Raw genomic sequence first — 19,569 nt, 5'->3', positions numbered from 1 at the left:
CAAACCCACTATCCTGGCATTGCAAGCGCCATGCTCTACCAGCTGAGCTACAGTGGACCATAGAAAATGCCAGATGTAACAACAGATGTAAGGGCCTGTTATATCACCATTATCTAATATGAAATGCTATAAATGACTTGTGAAGCATCTATGTTGTGTTTATGAAGACCTCATGAATGCTCAAAGCCTTTACACATTAAAACCCGTATTTATTTTTTAAGTGGGACAAATATTTGCTATTCAGACAGACATAATGCAGTATTAAGAGGTGAGGATAAGCATAAGTAATTAAGCTCAGTGCCATAAGGTCTCCAATCCTAAACAGGCTAGTGGTCAATATCAATTACATTAAACAAAGACCTTCAGCATCGATTGTGAAAGACTTAGAAATGGAAATTAGAATACATAAAGCATGCTCGATTGCCATAGAAATGGAAATTAGAATTCATGTATACAATAAATATAGGGACGGTTTCCCGGACACAGATTAAAAATAATCTCCACTGAAAGTGTTTTTCCAGGACTAGTCTTAATCTGCCCCCGGTACCCAGACTAGTACTATGTTGATTGCTCCTGGCTTCAACACCAGGGATTCTCTAGGCATTCTCATGGCAGCTAGAACATATGACTTTTCATTATAAAAGACAATGTACAAAGAGTAAAATATATGCATATTTTTTATTCATAATTTTGACCAAAATACAAAGACAACAAAAGCCCAAACAACCACACTTCATCCCTTCCTTTATAAAACGTATATTATAAAAGTGCATGATTTTAGAGGAAGACACTACTGTAGTAAAGACATTCAGACAGATGAAAACAATAAATGTAACTCGGGAAAGGCACACAAGTATTTAATGGTCCCAACACAAAGGTTGCATCTCAATTGTCTAAACAGGCCACCGCTCCTTATCTCCTTTCGTTCATCTGCACTGACAGGACAGAAGGAGAGGAAGCCACTTTAGACTGTTGAGATGCAGCCCAAGGTTCTTTGGTGTACAGCAGTCACTAATTTCTTGCATCCTTAATATAAATACCTACAAGCATTGGGGAGAAAAAGAAATGACCTTCATGCTGATCTGGAGAATGAAAGAACAGGCAATATATCAAAATATGTAATGAATTCTGGGTATAAAGTTGTAGATAAGTATTGTTGAACAGGGATGGTACTACTACATAAATAAACAGATAAAAGGGAAAGTAATAATGATGATTCACATATTTGTAACTCAATTACCGTAGAAGACAGAGACAGATTAAAATAATCTTCATAATATAGACTGTTTTAATTAAATATTCAGAGCAGAAAATGTCCATCACAGCATTATATTAATACGTATGTACATAATTTGTTTTACTTCAAGCATAATTAAAAGAGAAATTCAATAAAAGATTGAAAATCACAAGATGCTATCCTTTAATGATGACTACATCTTAAAATGGCACTTTGTTTTACAGCTATCTCAAACCCTGCAACATTAGACGAGTACACAAGCATCTCATAATAAACCACTCCGTTAAGAGCAGACCTGGGTTCAAATAGTATTTGTTTTCTTTCAAATATGTTAACTGTGCTTAATTGAGCTTGTCTAACCCAATGGAACCACTGGAATAGTCCTAAAAGTGCAAACTGCAAATCCCACTGATCTGGTACTCTCGGCAGACAATCAAAACTCTCAACATATTTGAAAGAAAAAACACAATTTGAATCCAGGTTTGTGTTCAGAGCCATTCTCCCAGCAGACTCAGACCAGCTCCCTTCCAGGCCGAGGAGAGAAGGGAAAGTTATATCTAGCTTTCAGGAGTTGGAACCAGGTCCAGCTTCTTCAGGTCATTTAGGAAGCTGGTGGGAGTGACAATGTGAGACGAACCTATAGAGAGGAGTGGAACAGACAACACAGGAACATTAATACTATAGTACTTATATAGCGCTTTTCTGAAACCCAAAGACGCTTGCATTCACCGTGAAGAGTCATGATGAAAATGTATGGCGAGGGACAAACTTAGCGGCGCATTTACCAGACATAAAAAAAACATACATGCTGGGGGATATACAGTGCCTTCAAAAAGTATTGACTTTTCCCACATTTTGTTGGGTTACAGTCTGAATTTAGAGATTTTTGGTCACTGGCCTACACAAAATACCCCATAATGTCAAAGTGGAAATATGTTTTTTTAAAGTATTCAAACCCTTTGCTATGGAAAGTCTAAATAAGTTCAGGAGTAAAAATTTGCTTAACAAGTCACATAATAAGTTGCATGGACACTATAGTGTAGTGTTTAACATGACTTTTGAATGACTACCTCATCTCTGTACCCCACACATACAATTATCTGTAAGGTCGAGCAGTGAATTTCAAACACAGATTCAACCACGAAGAACAGGGAGGTTCTCCAATGCCTGGCAAAGAAGGACACCTATTGGTAGACGGGTAAAAATAAAAAAAGCAGACATCCCTTTGAGCATGGTGAAGTTATTAATTACACTTTGGATGGTGTATCAATACACCCAGTCACTACAAAGATAAAGGTGTCTTGCCTAACTCAGTTGCCGAAGACGAAGGAAACCGCTCAGGAATTTCACCATGAGGCCAATGGTGACCTTAAAACAGTTAAGAGTTTAATGGCTGTGATAGGATAAAATTGAGGATGGATCAACAACATTGTATACTGATTAAAAATAAACGCAACATGCAACAATTTTTAAGATTTTACTGAGATACAGTTCATATAAGGAAATCAGTCAATTGAAATAAATTAATTAGGCCCTAATCTATGGATTTCACATGACAGGGCATGGGCGCAGCCATGGGTGGACCTGGGAGGGCATAGACCCACCCACTTGGGAGCCAGGCCCAGCCAATCAGAATGTGTTTTTCCCCACAAAAGGGCTTTGTTAGAGACAGAAATACTCCTCAGTTTCATCAGCTGTCGGGGTGGCTGGTCTCAGACAATCACGCAGAAAGAAGCCGGATGTGGAGGTCCTGACGTGGTTACACATGGTCTGCGGTTGTGAGGCCGGTTGGACGTACTGACAAATTCTCTAAAACGATGTTGTAGGCGGCTTATGGTAGAGAAATGAACATTCAATTCTCTGGCAACAGCTCTGGTGGACATTCCTGCAGTCAGCATGCCAACTGCATGCTCCTTCAAAATTTGAGACGTGTGGCATTGTGTTGTGTGACAAATCTGCACATTTTAGTGGCATTTTATTGTCCCCAGCACAAGGTGCACAATATGCCACATCTGTCAGGTGGATGGATTATCTTGGCAAAGGAGAAATGCTCACTAACAGGGGTGTACACACATTTGTGCACAACATTTAAGTGAAATAAGCTTTTTGTGCGTATGGAACATTTCTGGGATCTTCCATTTCAGCTCATGAAATATGGGACCAACACTTTACATGTTGCTTTTATATTTTTGTTCAGTAGTTACTCCACAATAATAACCTAATTGACAGAGTGAAAAGAAGGAAGCCTGTACAGGGCACTAAAGTAATACTGGAAAAAATGTGGCAAAGCAATTAACATTTTGTCCTGAATACAAAGTGTTATGATTGGGGGAAATCCAATACAACACATTACTGAGTATCACTCATCATATTTTCAAGCATAATGGTGGCTGCATCATGTTATGGGTATGCTTGTAATAGTTAAGGATTGGGGTGTTTTTCAGAATAAAAAAGAAACGGAATAGAGCTAACAGGAGGCAAAATCCTAATGTAAAACCTGGTTCAGTCTGCTTCAACTTGACAGCAGGACAATAACCTAAAACACAAGGCCAGATCTACACTGGAGTTGCTTACAAAGACAGTGAATGTTCCTGTGTGGCCGAGTTACAGTTTTGACTTAAATCTACTTGAAAATCTATGGCAAAACCTGAAAATGGTTGTCTAGCAATGATCAACAACCAATTTGACAGAAATTGAAGAAATTTGAAAATAACAAAATGGGCAAATGTTGCACAATCCATGTGTGGAAAGTTCTTAGAGACTTACCCAGAGGTGTAAGGTGCTTCTACAAAGTATTGACTCAGGGGTTTGAATACTTACGTAATTTGATATTTCTACACATTTCATTTTCAATACATTTGCGAAAATGTCTGAAAACATGTTGTTTTCACCTTGTCATTATGGGGTATTTTGTCTAGAGAAAAAAAATCCATGTAATCCATTTTGAATTCAGGCTGTAACACAACAAAATGTGGAATAAGTCAAGGGGTATTACATTTACATTTAAATCATATAGCAGACGCTCTTATCCAGAGCGACTTACAAATTGGTGCATTCAATTTAGGATAGCCAGTGGGACAACCACATCTTGATTTGGTGAAAGTTTACTACTTAGTTCCCCCACAGTAAGTACACTTCTTCAAACAAGCAGCTGTGAGCAAAGTCAGTGCAATCAGGGACAACTACATCTCGATCACAATAAGTAAATTTCTTTAAACAAGTCAGTGCTAGCAGGTGAAATAAGTCAGGTGTTAGTTTAGACAAAAGACAGTGGTAGTAAAGGGGGGGTAGAAGGATTACTATTATACTATTCCAGGTATTCCTTGAAGAGGTAGGGTTTCAAGTGTCTCCGGAAGGTGGTCAGTGACTACGCTGTCCTGGCGTCGTGGGGGAGCTTGTTCCACCATTGGGGTGCCAGAGCAGTGAATAGCTTTGACTGGGCTGAGCGGGAACTGTGCATCCGTAGAGGTAGGGGGGCTAGCAGGCCAGAGGTGGATGAACGTAGTGCCCTCGTTTGGGTGTAGGGTCTGATCAGAGCCTGAAGGTAAGGAGGTGACATTCCCCTCACAGCTCCGTAGGCAAGCACCATGGTTTTGTAGTAGATGCGAGCTTCAACTGGAAGCCAGTGGAGTGTGCAGAGGAGCGGGGTGACGTGAGAGAACTTGGGAAGGTTGAACACCAGACGGGCTGCAGCATTCTGGATAAGTTGCAGGGGTTTAATGGCACAGGCAGGGAGCCCAGCCAACAGCGAGTTGCAGTAATCCAGACGGGTGATGACAAGTGCCTGGATTAGGACCTATGCCGCTTTCTGTGTAAGGTAGGGTCGTACTCTGCGAATGTTGTAGAGCATGAACCTGCAGGATCGGGTCACCGCTTTAATGTTAGCAGAGAACGACAGGGTGTTGTCCAGGGTCACGCCAAGGTTATTTGCACTCTGGAACGCTTTCTGAAGGTACTGTAGGATCCTTTAGCACCACCAGCAGGGGAATTCCAAACGAGGGTACATGGTGTGTCGTCATTGTAAATAAATACAACATTCAACTGGCTTGCTGGTTAAAGAAAAGGTTCAATAAAATATAAAGTGTACACTATTAAGGTTCAGTCCAACTATTGTGTTCCTTACCAATCAGGACCTCCCAATTTCCATCGGTGGCTCGAGTGACCTCGTAGGCGGAGCGCATCTCGGAGTGGGACACACCTCCGATCATGAAGATGATGAGCCGAGGGCCGGAATGATACTCCGTTGGAGACTTGTTCTTGTGCCATTGTCCGAACCGAGCACTGCTACAGTGTGATATAAACGTAAACAAATTAAAACACGTACATTCCTAATTATGTATAAATTATCTGCTGCGGTAAAATAAAACATGTACATCACTGGTGGCACTTTAAATGGAGAGGGCTCGTAGTAAATGGCTCGACCGGGATACATGGAACGATATCAAAACACATCGTTTTTATGTGTTTGATACCATTCACTCCACTCACCATCCTACTGTGATGTACTGTACATTAGTAATTATGTAGTTAGTAATTATATATATATATATATATATATATATATATAGAGTGAGGGAAAAAAGTATTTGATCCCCTGCTGATTTTGTACGTTTGCCCACTGACAAAGAAATGATCAGTCTATAATTTTAATGGTAGGTTTATTTGAACAGTGAGAGACAGAATAACAACAAAAAAATCCAGAAAGACGCATGTCAAAAATTTTATAAATTGATTTGCATTTTAATGAGGGAAATAAGTATTTGACCCCCTCTCAATCAGAAAGATTTCTGGCTCCCAGGTGTCTTTTATACAGGTTACGAGCTGAGATTAGGAGCACACTCTTAAAGGGAGTGCTCCTAATCTCAGTTTGTTACCTGTATAAAAGACACCTGTCCACATAAGCAATCAATTAATCAGATTCCAAAGTCTCCACCATGGCCAAGACCAAAGAGCTCTCCAAGGATGTCAGGGACAAGATTGTAGACCTTCACAAGGCTGGAATGGGCTACAAGACCATCGCCAAGCAGCTTGGTGAGAAGGTGACAACAGTTGGTGCGATTATTCGCAAATGGAAGAAACACAAAATAACTGTCAATCTCCCTCGGCCTGGGGCTCCATGCAAGATCTCATCTCGTGGAGTTGCAATGATCATGAGAATGGTGAGGAATCAGCCCAGAACTACACGGGAGGATCTTGTCAATGATCTCAAGGCAGCTGGGACCATAGTCACCAAGAAAACAATTGGTAACACACTACGCCGCGAAGGACTGAAATCCTGCAGCGCCCGCAAGGTCCCCCTGCTCAAGAAAGCACATATACAGGGCCATCTGAAGTTTGCCAATGAACATCTGAATGATTCAGAGGAGAACTGGGTGAAAGTGTTGTGGTCAGATGAGACCAGAATCGAGCTCTTTGGCATCAACTCACCTCGCCGTGTTTGGAGGAGGAGGAATGCTGCCTATGACCCCAAGAACACCATCCCCACTGTCAAACATGGAGGTAGAAACATTATGCTTTGGGGGTGTTTTTCTGCTAAGGGGACAGGACAACTTCACCGCATCAAAGGGACGATGGACGGGGCCATGTACCATCAAATCTTGGGTGAGAACCTCCTTCCCTCAGCCAGGGCATTGAAAATGGGTCATGGATGGGTATTCCAGCATGACAATGACCCAAAAACACACAGCCAATGCAAAAAAGGAGTGGCTCAAGAAGAAGCACATTAAGGTCCTGGAGTGGCCTAGCCAGTCTCCAGACCTTAATCCCATAGAAAATCTGTGGAGGGAGCTGAAGGTTCGAGTTGCCAAACGTCAGCCTTGAAACCTTAATGACTTGGAGAAGATCTGCAAAGAGGAGTGGAGCAAAATCCCTCCTGAGATGTGTGCAAACCTGGTGGCCAACTACAAGAAACGTCTGACCTCTGTGATTGCCAACAAGGGTTTTGCCACCAAGTACTAAGTCATGTTTTGTATAGGGGTCAAATACTTATTTCCCTCATTAAAATGCAAATAAATTTATAACATGCGTTCTTCTGGATTTTTTTGTTGTTATTCTGTCTATTACTGTTCAAATAAACCTACCATTAAAATTATAGACTGATAATGTCTTTGTCAGTGGGCAAACGTACAAAATCAGCAGGGGATCAAATACTTTTTTCCCTCACTGTATGTATGTATGTATGTATGTATGTATGTATGTATGTATGTATGTATGTATGTATGTATGTATGTATGTATGTATGTATGTATGTATGTATGTATGTATGTATGTATGTATGTATGTATGTATGTATGTATGTATGTATGTATGTATGTACAGTGGGGAAAAAAAGTATTTAGTCAGCCACCAATTGTGCAAGTTCTCCCACTTAAAAAGATGAGAGAGGCCTGTCATTTTCATCATAGGTACACGTCAACTATGAAAGACAAATTGAGAAAAAAAATCCAGAAAATCCCATTGTAGGATTTTTTAATGAATTTATTTGCAAATTATGGTGGAAAATAAGTATTTGGTCACCTACAAACAAGCAAGATTTCTGGCTCTCACAGACCTGTAACTTCTTCTTTAAGAGGCTCCTCTGTCCTCCACTCGTTACCTGTATTAATGGCACCTGTTTGAACTTATTATCAGTATAAAAGACACCTGTCCACAACCTCAAACAGTCACACTCCAAACTTCACAATGGCCAAGACCAAAGAGCTGTCAAAGGACACCAAAAACAAAATTGTAGACCTGCACCAGGCTGGGAAGACTGAATCTGCAATAGGTAAGCAGCTTGGTTTGAAGAAATCAACTGTGGGAGCAATTATTAGGAAATGGAAGACATACAAGACCACTGATAATCTCCCTCGATCTGGGGCTCCACGCAAGATCTCACCCCGTGGGGTCAAAATGATCACAAGAACGGTGAGCAAAAATCCCAGAACCACACGGGGGGACCTAGTGAATGACCTGCAGAGAGCTGGGACCAAAGTAACAAAGCCAACCATCAGTAACACACTACGCCGCCAGGGACTCAAATCCTGCAGTGCGAGACGTGTCCCCCTGCTTAAGCCAGTACATGTCCAGGCCCGTCTGAAGTGCATTTGGATGATCCAGAAGAGGATTGGGAGAATGTCATATGGTCAGATGAAACCAAAATATAACTTTTTGGTAAAAACTCAACTCGTCATGTTTGGAGGACAAAGAATGCTGAGTTGCATCCAAAGAACACCATACCTACTGTGAAGCATGGGGTTGGAAACATCATGCTTTGGGGCTGTTTTTCTGCAAAGGGACCAGGACGACTGATCCGTGTAAAGGAAAGAATGAATGGGGCCATGTATCGTGAGATTTTGAGTGAAACCCTCCTTCCATCAGCAAGGGCATTGAAGATGAAACGTGGCTGGGTCTTTCAGCATGACAATGATCCCAAACACACCGCCCGGGCAACGAAGGAGTGGCTTCGTAAGAAGCATTTCAAGGTCCTGGAGTGGCCTAGCCAGTCTCCAGATCTCAACCCCATAGAAAATCTTTGGAGGAGTTGAAAGTCTGTGTTGCCCAGCGACAGCCCCAAAACATCACTGCTCTAGAGGAGATCTGCATGGAGGAATGGGCCAAAATACCAGCAACAGTGTGTGAAAACCTTGTGAAGACTTACAGAAAACGTTTGACCTGTGTCATTGCCAACAAAGGGTATATAACAAAGTATTGAGAAACTTCTGTTATTGACCAAATACTTATTTTCCACCATCATATGCCAATAAATTCATTAAAAATCCTACAATGTGATTTTCTGGAATTTTTTTTCTCATTTTGTCTGTCATAGTTGACGTGTACCTATGATGAAAATTACAGGCCTCTCTCATCTTTTTAAGTGGGAGAACTTGCACAATTGGTGGCTGACTAAATACTTTTTTTCCCCACTGTATGTATGTATATATATATATATATATATATATATATATATATATATATTTTACCCACAATTATGGATCTTAAATCAATACATGGTCATGCTGTAAATTATCACACTATATTTTTTGATTATATAATAGATACTGTGGGTGGTGGTAAGCCTCAAGACAATATGATTTGACAAGATGGCTGGCCAGGGTTAATGCACAGAATTAAATAGAACATAGAATAACTTTATTTTGGGGTTATAATATACTAAGTCTATAATATGTACGGGATAATCAACGAGGGGCTATGTAGTTATACTATGTGAATAATCCAAAATGCGGGGGTGCGATGCGGATATATTAAATATGATCTACATAATTAGAATTACAATACATTAATGCACAACATCACTGGGAAGAGAACATTCCAAGCAACAGCATAACAAAAGCACAGGGCATATAGTTATACACCTAAAAGAACAGCTGCTGGATATGATATACGTTCAAAGTTACATCACCAGATGTGAACACGTTTGAATTCCATTAATATGACAACAGCTGTTGATGTCCTTGCTCTATAACATATATTTATTTATGGGTGCGTCCCAAATGGGACCCCATTTCCTGTAGTGTTCTACTTTTGACCAATGCCCCATGTGCCCTGGTCCAAAGTAGTGCACTATAAAGGGAATAGTGTGCCATTTAGGACGCATCCATGAAGATACGTGTGTGTGTGTGTGTGTGTGTGTGTATATATAAAGAATTTATCAAGAACTTAAACCCTGCCCTCAAAAAGTACTTTGCTCTGTGAGGGGAACAGGAAGGAAGTTGTCTGTGTACGTCCTTAACGGCACCCTATGTGCACAACTTTCGACCCCTATTCCCTGTGGCTCTGGTCAAAAGTAGTGCACGATATAGGGAATAAGGTGCCATTTGGGACACCATTATGTCCATAGATGAGTTTCAGCCGGGATTCAGATGAGCTCTTATACAGTGCATTCGGAAAGTATTCAGACCCCTTGACTTTTTCCACATTTTGTTACGTTACAGCCTTATTCTAAAATGGATTCAATTGTTATTTTTTCCTCATCAATCTACACACAATACCACATAAGGCCAAAGCAAAAACTGGTTTTTAGAAATGTTAGCAAATGTACAGCACCAGTCAAAAGTTTGGACACACCTACTCATTCAAGGGTTTTTCTTTATTTTTACTATTTTCTACATTGTAGAATAATAGTGAAGACCTCAAAACTATGAAATAACACATATGGAATCATGTAGTAACCCAAAAAGTGTTAAACAAATAGATTCTACAAATACCCACCCTTTGCATTGATGACAGCTTTGCTCACTCTTGGCATTCTCTAAACCAGCTTCATAAGATGCCTGGAATGCATTTCAATTAACAAGTGTGCATTCTTAAAAGTTAATTTGTGGAATTTATTTCCTTCTTAATGCGTTCGAGCCAATCAGTTGTGTTGTGACAAGATAGCCCTATTTGGTAAAAGACCAAGTCCATATAAAGGCAAGAACAGCTAAAATAAGCAAAGAGAAATGACAGTCCATCATTACTTTAAGACATGAAGGTCAGTCAACACGGAAGATTTCAATAACTTTTAAAGTTTCTTCAAGTGCAGTCACAAAAACCATCAAGCGCTATGATGAAACTGGCTCTCATGAGGACCACCACAGGAATGGAAGACCCAGAGTTACCTCTGCTGCAGAGGATATGTTCATTAGAGTTACCAGCCTCAGAAATTGCAGCCCAAATAAATGCTTCACAGAGTTCAAGTAACAGACACATCTCAACATCAACTGTTCAGAGGAGACTGCGTGAATCAGACCTTCATGGTCGAATTGCTGCAAAGAAACCACTACTAAAGGACACCAATAATAAGAAGGGACCTGCTTGGGCCAAGAAACACAAGCAATGGACATAAGACCGGTGGAAATGTGTCCTTTGGTCTGGAGTCCAAATTGAAGATTTTTGGTTCCAACCGCCGTGTCTTCTGAGATGCGGTGTGGGTGAACGGATTATCTCCGCATGTGTAGTTCCCACCGTAAAGCACAGAGGAGGAGGTGTTATGGTGTGGGGGTGCTTTGCTGGTGACACTGTCTTTGATTTATTTAGAATTCAAGGCACACTTAACCAGCATGGCTACGACAGCATTCTGCAGCGATATGCCATCCCATCTGGTTTGGGCTTAGCGGGACTATCATTTGTTTTTCAGCAGAACAATGACCCAACACACCTCCAGGCTGTGTAAGGGATATTTTACCAAGAAAGATAGTGATGGAGTGCTGCATCAGATGACCTGGCCTCCACAATCCCCTGACCTCAACCCAACTGAGATGGTTTGGAATGAGTCGGACCGCAGAGTGAAGGAAAAGCAGCTAACAAGCGCTCAGCATATGTGGGAACTCATTCAAGACTGTTGGAAAAGCATTCCAGGTAAAGGGTGGCTATTTGAAGAATCTCAAATATAAAATATATTTTGATTTGTTTAACCCTTTTTTGTTTACTAAATTATTCCATATGTGTTATTTCATAGTTTGATGTCTTCACTATCATTCTACAATGTAAAAAATAGTAAAAATAGAGAAAAACCCTTGAATGAGTAGGTTTGTCCAAACTTTTGACTGGTAGTGTATATTTACACAAAAATAAACATTACATAAGTATTCAGACCCTTTACTCAGTACTTTGTTGAAGCAGCTTTGGCAGTGATTACAGCCTCGAGTCTTCTTGGGTATGACGCTACAAGGTTGGCACACCTGTATTTGGGGAGTTTCTCCCATTCTTCTCTGCAGATCATCTCAAGCTCTGTCAGGATGGATGGGGAGCGTCGCTGCACAGCTATTTTCCTGAGCGCTCTGGAGCAGGTTTTCATCAAGGATCTCTGTGTACTTTGCTCCATTCATCTTTTCCTCGATCCTGACTAGTCTTCCAGTCCCTGCCGCTGAAAAACATCCCCACAGCATGATGCTGCCACAACCATGCTTTACCATAGGGATGGTGCCAGGTTTATCCAGACGTGACACTTGGCATTCAGGCCAAAGAGTTCAATCTTGGTTTCATCAGACCAGAGAATCTTGTTTCTCATAGTCTGAGAGTCTTTAGGTGCCTTTTGGCAAACTCCAAGCGGGCGGTCATGTGCCTTTTACTGAAGAGTGGCTTCAGTCTGGCTACACTACCATAAAGGCCTGATTGGTGGAGTGCTGCAGAGATGGTAGTCCTTCTGGAAGGTTCTCCCATCTCCACAGAGGAACTCTGGAGCTTTTGTCAGAGTGACCATCGGGTTCTTGGTCATCTCCCTGACCAAGGCCCTTCTCCCCCTATTGCTCAGTTTGGCCGGGCGGCCAGCTCTAGGAAGAGTCTTGGTGGTTCCAAACTTCTTCCATTTAAGAATGATGGAGGCCACTGTATTCTTGGGGACCTTCAATGCTGCAGATAATTATTGGTACCCTTCCCCAGATCTGTGCCTCGACACAATCCTGTCTCGGAGCTCTACGGACAATTCCTTGGTTTTTGCTCTGACATGCACTGTCAACTGTGGGACCTTATATAGACATGTGTGTACCTTTCCAAATCATGTCCAATCAATAGAATTGACGACAGGTGGACTCCAATCAAGTTGTAGAAACATCTCAAGAATGATCAATGGAAACAGGATGCACCTGAGCTCAATTTCGAGTCTCATAGCAAAGGGTCTGAATACTCACGTAAATAAGGTATTTCTGTTTTTTTACATTTCTAAAAAACAGTTTTTGCTTTGTCCTTATGGGGTATTGTGTGTAGATTAATGAGGAAAATGTTTTGATTAATACATTTTAGAATAAGGCTGTAACGTAACAAAATCTGGAAAAAGTAAAGGGGTCTGAATACTTTCCGAATGCACTGTACAACATGAACAAGCTATATCAACAAACTAAAATATTTTTAGTATGGGTATGGGGCGGGGGAGATTATTCACAGGCTGTCTAATGGCAGGTTGGATCAACTTTAACTTTTCACCTCTCCAGTACACTTAACTACGGCAAAGCTCAATTTTCAAAATGACAACTGAGATTAAAGTGTTAATGTATGTGACCCTGGTTATCCATCTGCCTCCTATAAGGCCATGCCCCTTCTCTGTCCCCGGTCCGGCCCCACCCCCTTCCATGCTTTGGCTCCACCCCCCAGTGGTGTATACAGAATACACACCTGACAGTCGTCTGCATGGTGTTGATGGGGGCAGGGTCAGAGATGAACGGCCACTGCTTCCTGTCCAGCTTGTCCTCTATGGCATTCTGGAAAAATAGACAGACAGGGCTGGTCAGACTTGGGCTGTGACGGTCATGGAATTTTGGATGACAGTAATTGTCTAGCCAAATGACCGCGGTCTTCGTCATAACCTTTCAAATAGCAAAACATTTAATGAAATACATTTTTTTTTTAAGATGCACATTTTCTCCTCTCCTGACTGCATGTGCTGCCATAGAAATAGAATTAATAGAACGGGCGTCCCCATTCAAGTCAATGATGGCATAATGGGTGGACTGGTGGCCATTGCAAGTGTACCCATAGAAGCAAAGCAGGAAGTAAAAGCAGGAAGTGTACCCATCAATGTGCGGTGATTTGTTGATTCAACTCAACTGACGTTACAAAAAATACATTCCATTGCATGAGCCACATCAGTTAACATTATTTGAATGAACATTCTACAATTACCATGGAAATATTTCCCACAATTTGGGGAAAACCAACATTCTTTCCTGTTGATCCCCATTGTAAAAGAGGCAACTTCTTCATAGATTTTTTTGTTATACAGAAATAACAAAACATGCAGAAAAGCTGCTGTGTTGTTCAATGTACATGTAGCCAGGTCAAAAATCCCATCCTATGGTTTGCAGTGCTCCCACGTAAGGAAACAGAGCCTGCGAAAAGATCCCTGTGGCTTCAGGCTATTCGGTGTGGGAGAGTGAGAAATGTGGGGACGCGGTGTCCAAGTAGGCTACACGTAGCTATGTGTGTGGAAAACATTTAATCACAGGTAAGACATTTAACTTGTTTAGTACAGCCCATTTGTAACTACACTCACTACTTGTATAGTCCGTTTGTTTGTGTTGTTGGTCTTGGCTAGCTTAATGTTCCGGTCAGTAGCTAGCACTCACTCACTCAAGTGGCTGCTAGCTAGCATCATCATGACGGAAAAGGGGGATGTGGGAAGTAGTGAGAACGCTAGAGAGCAGGCAATGTTGAAAAGTAATCTTTTCTTAAATGTAGTCTTGTAATTGACTAAAACAAGGAAATTGTGGTTGAAAAGGGTCAAGTTTTTGCTGTGAGCCACTGGGGTAACCACAGGTTGTCTTTCCCACAGACGGGGAGGGTCGCGACGTTCTATCTAATACCAACTGGGTCTATATCAGGAAGCCATTGCAAATGTACCCATGAGTTTACCAGTCAAATTGCAAGGGTTATAGGTTCCAAGCCTCTTCTATTCATTCTATTTGTATGTGTGCTGATGCTGCATTGTGGGGGGTGTTTTTGTTGCTTGTTTCAGCAATCACTTTGTTCAGAGTCCGAAACGGACTCAACTGCACGAATGCCTGGCCGTCCTGTCTTCAGTCAGCTGTTCACGGATCCACCTGTACCCAAATACCCGAGACGGATCCAGAATTCTAAATTATGTCACAGGTCTTATCTGATATTATTGTCACGGGTATATGCAATTTTAACTGACTTGTCCAGAAGGACCCGTACAGATCCGAACGCGGCTACTGCAGGAGGGAGAGGGAGAAATTGTATAATTTATGCTGCTTCTCTTGCTTTTAACCAGAGTGGCCCATGGAGCTTGTTGTTGGCCAATCATAAGTCATCAAAGCAGCAATAAGCTACAGTCAGAGCCTCCATGTCTGGCAAAAGTTAGGCGATATCTAATCAAAAGAACAAAAGGCTACAATGACCAAGAGCCAACAGGTAGGCTGCTACTTAATAATATGAATGGAGTTGTTAGGACGAGAAAGTGCATGCAGCCTCAATTAGACTAACTTCCAGTTTGATGCAGTCAAGACAGGTACTACGTAATCATTTTGAATGATAAATAACCTAGCTATGGCAGCTATTAGTCTACTATACCATGAGTCTGCTTGGTGTCTCTCCCTCCCTCCCTCTCAGAGTACACACACAGCACGGCCCCTGCTAGAGCGGCACCTCTCTCTCCCTCACGCTTTATCTGCTCCGGTTAATAAAGTATCATAAAAATGTTTTTTCTGCTGCTTCCCTCACTCGGATCGGACCGGGTCCGACCAGGTCTATATAGAACGGGTCTAGTTGTCCTCTACCACACTGTCTGTCTATCCTTCTCCTCCTCCATACCTCCATCACGTCTTTGATGGTGGGTGTCCATCGGGAGAGCTGGTACGTGCTCTCCTTGCGCTCTTTCTTCTCAGGCAGTGTTTTCCCAGCATTGGGAGCCTGAAACACAACATTTCACATCCTTCAAATATAACAAGGGAAAAACGGCTTCACTGTAAAGAGAGGCATTTGTTTAGCCCAAAAACATGTGAGAGAGCAACAGACAGAGAAAGAACGATGGCGAGAGCGACGGACAGACAGACAGATACAGGACAGGACAGAGACTTACTAACCCCAGCGATGATGGGACAGCCCAGGTGCTGTAGGTTGGTGATGATGTTGCTGTTTGCCTGCACATTGGCATGCTGGATTAACTTGGTCAGGTTCTCCTCTCCAATGCCTGTATGTGACGATACCACCGTTATACAGAGTACAGCTGGAGAATGTAATGAGTGACGACTCATCACCAAGTTACCCTAATCAAAACTGCTTCATTAGCTAGCCTGTTGTCATCCCCCGAGTATCAACAGTAACCACATCATATATACTTACAGAGAACACCATTATATACAGAGTAGAGCCAAGCTCTCAACCTAAAGATCACCATCTGCTCCTCAGGCCAACATCCACAAACATACATACCAAAAAATGTTGATCTTATAGAGCTGTTCAGGAAAGCTATCATTTCATTTCAATAGCAGTCAGTTGGAGAGTAGTAGCTGTGTGGTATCATATTAGAAACACTCATATTGCTGTACCTGCTGAGTGTATCTTGACCATGCATTGACAGAAAGCAGAGATTGGGATCATGCAGCCAGCGCTATTCTGTTGACCTACCCTTCTTCTTGTGGAAGATATAGAGCAGTATGATGCGGATCTTGTCGTAGGGGTCGATGTCGGTGTTGAGGAGTACGGGGACGATGCTCTTCATGGCATCCTTCAGGGGTTCCCCGTCTACATCAGTCCCCATGGCCAGGTCCTGAGAAACATATGGGGAAAACAACAATCAACAACAATCATAGAATGATGCCTTTAGGTCTTCCCCATCAGTCACACATCAGTGCATTAACACTTCAGATCCTAATCCCACAAGCATACCCAGATTATTTCACTCCTGGACATGCTAGGTATGTCTCAACTGATCGACCACTAAACCTACTATATTAAAGACTATGAAACAAACTTGAGCGGAGCTATTAGAACCATTAAGACCAAAACAATGCTTGCAACCCAAATGGCACACTATTAGTAATGCACTAAATTAGGGAATAGGGTGCCATTTGGGACGCAGTAAATGTGTTGAGGGAGAAAGTAGGAGCTGTTCTGGGAACAAGGAAGGGAAAGGGGTTATAGTCTGAGATGTATGATGCCTTACGGTGTAGGATTTATGGATGATGTGGATGGATGGATGCAGTAATAACAGCCTGGCAACATGAATGGTCTTTAAAAGACTAGGTATGACATAACAGCTTCCTATGCATTACTGTAGGTTCAGAGAGGGACAGTTGATCCAGATGCGCGACACGTCTCATCTCAAGCCCTTTACACAACATTACATTACTACATAAAGAAGGCAGAGTGAAGTGGATGCCCGCTAGGCCGCCAGACAGCGTCAGACTATGTCTGCGTCTCAAATGGCACCCTATTCCCTATATAGTGCACTACTTTTGACCAGGACACATAGGGCTCTGGTCAAAAGTAAGCTTTGGTCAAAAGTAGTGCACTAGTGAATAGGGTGCCATTTGGGATGCAGCAGCCTATGAAGCGACTCAAACAGAGTGGTAAAAATAGAGATGGGAGCGTGGGGAGATCAGCACCCCAGTGGAGGCTAGATGGGGTGAGTGTGCGGGAGTGGGAGAGTCTTATTATATGATACGATAGTCCTACATATTAAAATATATTACACAACAGCACAACATTATCACAGTGACCTGGTCATTCATGGTTTAACCACCTAAGGCTAACAACCAGGGATGTGATTTTTCAAGATAATATTATATTATTAAATATTATATAGAAAACAAGGAAGAGGAGGATATCGGTTTGGGAAAAGAAACATTTCACTGTAGAAAGAATGATAGAGGATGGAAAGATAGAGTCAGGAAATAGGGAAAATTCACAGAACAAAAACATATAAAATCAAAGAACCTACAAACATATAATTAAAATGCTATAGGTCGCTCTGGAAAAAAGAAATGATTCATCACAAGGGTCTTTCTCATTAAATACAGGCTGAATAAAAACAGGCTGTGTTTACACTTCCGAGAATCAAAAACATGTACCTGCCAGGTCATTTGCATATGGTTTCATAAGAGAGGGAGGGAGCTTGACGGCACCCTATTCCCTATATAGTGCACTTGGTCAAAAGTAGTGCACTACATATAGAATAGGCTGCCATTTGGGACTTGTGTTTTGTAGCAACACTGACCTGTTCCACCTCACACAGCTTGTCAACCGAGGCTTTGAATTTCTTCATGCAGGCCTCAGCCAGGTGCAGGTGAGTGGAGTACTGCAAATCAAAACAAACACATTACTTATTCACTTCTAACAAGTTGATGTCATCACTCCACACTATCATAATACTCCACTTTGTTGTTACAGCCTGAATTCAAAATGGATTAAATTGCAGTTTTTTCTCATCCATCCACACACACTACTCCATAATGACACAATGAAAACATGTTTTTATAATTTGTAGATTTTTTTGGGAAAATGAAATACAGTATCTCATTTACACAAGTATTCACACCCCTGAGTAAATACTTTGTAGAAGTACCTTTAGCAGTGATTATACAGCTGTGAGTCTTTCTGGGTAAGTGTCTAAGAGCTTTCCACACATGGATTGTGTAACAGTTGCCCATTATTATATTCAAAATTCTTCAAGCTCTGTCAAATTGGTAGTTGATCATTGAAAGACAAACATTTTCAGGTCTTGCCATAGATTGTCAAGTAGATTTAAGTCAAAACTGTAACTTGGCCCCTCAGGAACATTCACTGTCTTCTCCAGTGTAGATTTGGCCTTGTGTTTTAGGATATTGTCCTGCTGAAAGGTGAATTCATCTCCCAGTGTCTAGAGTAAAGCAGACTGAAACAAGTTTCTCTAGGATTTTGCCTGTGCTTAGCTCCATTCTGTTAATTTTTTAATCCTGAAAAATTCCACGGTCCTTAACGATTACAAGCATACTCATAACATGATGCAGCCACCGCTATGCTTGAAAATATGGAGAGTGGTACTCAGTAATGTGTTGCATTGGATTTGCCCCAAACATAACACTTTGTATTCAGGACAAAAAGTACATTGGTTAGCCAAATGTTTTGCAGTATTACTTCAGTGCCTTGTTCCAAACAGGATGCATGTTTTGGAATATTTTTGTTCTGTACAGGCTTCCTTCTTTTCCCTCTGTCAATTAGGTTAGTATTGTGGAGTAACTACAGAGCGGTTTCCTTCCTCTCCGGCAACTGAGTTAGGAAGGACGCCTGTATTTGTGTAGTGACTGGGTGTATTGATACACCATCCAAAGTGTAATTAATAACTTCACCATGCTCAAAGGGATATTCAGTGCCTGCTTTAAAAAAATAAACATTTTTTTATTTTTTTATCTACAAATAGGTGCCCTTCTTTGCGAGGCAATAGAAAACCTCCCTGGTCTTTGTGGTTGAATCTGTGTTTGAAATTCACTGCTCGAATGGGGACCGTGTGGGGTACAGAGATGAGGTAGTCATTCAAAAGTCATGATAAACACTATTATTGCACACAGAGTGAGTCCATGCAACTTATTATGTGACTTGTTAAGCAAATGTTTACTCCTGAACATATTTAGGCTTGCCATAACCAAGGGGTTGAATACTTATTGACTCAAGACATTTCAGCGTTTGATTTTTAATTAATTTGTAAAAGTTTCTAAAAACATAATTCCACTTTGACATTATGGGGTATTGTGTGTAGACCAGTGACAAAAAATCTACATTTAATCCATTTTAAATTCAGGCTGTAACAAAATGTGGAAAAAGTCAAGGGGTGTGAATACTTTCTGAAGGCACTGTAGAATGAAGAAATGTATTGGGCATGCATTATAAGTGGTCTGCTACACCAGCTGTGCAACGTTTGC

The 19,569-nt window shown here is 41.4% G+C and overlaps 1 protein-coding gene across 3 annotated transcripts in view; it reads right to left on the bottom strand.

Annotated features, from left to right (window-relative positions):
* Nucleotides 1-659: 659 nt before the first annotated feature.
* Nucleotides 660-19,569, bottom strand: part of LOC121569752 (syntaxin-binding protein 2) — a 37,848-nt gene continuing 18,938 nt past the window's right edge. For 2 of the 3 annotated variants that reach the window (XM_041880923.2, XM_045221311.1), the window contains 7 exons: nucleotides 17,889-17,969; nucleotides 16,298-16,439; nucleotides 15,754-15,860; nucleotides 15,482-15,580; nucleotides 13,328-13,413; nucleotides 5,361-5,521; nucleotides 660-1,874 (listed from right to left, as the gene is read on the bottom strand). In XM_041880923.2, coding sequence (XP_041736857.2) covers nucleotides 1,795-1,874; nucleotides 5,361-5,521; nucleotides 13,328-13,413; nucleotides 15,482-15,580; nucleotides 15,754-15,860; nucleotides 16,298-16,439; nucleotides 17,889-17,969 — 756 coding nt within the window. In that variant the 3' untranslated portion in view covers nucleotides 660-1,794. The remainder of the gene's footprint in view (nucleotides 1,875-5,360; nucleotides 5,522-13,327; nucleotides 13,414-15,481; nucleotides 15,581-15,753; nucleotides 15,861-16,297; nucleotides 16,440-17,888; nucleotides 17,970-19,569) is intronic. The other variant, XM_041880924.2, reaches the window with a different exon arrangement.

This window comes from Coregonus clupeaformis, chromosome 7 (assembly GCF_020615455.1).
Source record: "Coregonus clupeaformis isolate EN_2021a chromosome 7, ASM2061545v1, whole genome shotgun sequence".
NCBI lineage: Eukaryota > Metazoa > Chordata > Actinopteri > Salmoniformes > Salmonidae > Coregonus > Coregonus clupeaformis.
Note: the sequence above shows the minus strand (reverse complement) of the source record. Positions and strands in the feature narration are given on the sequence as shown.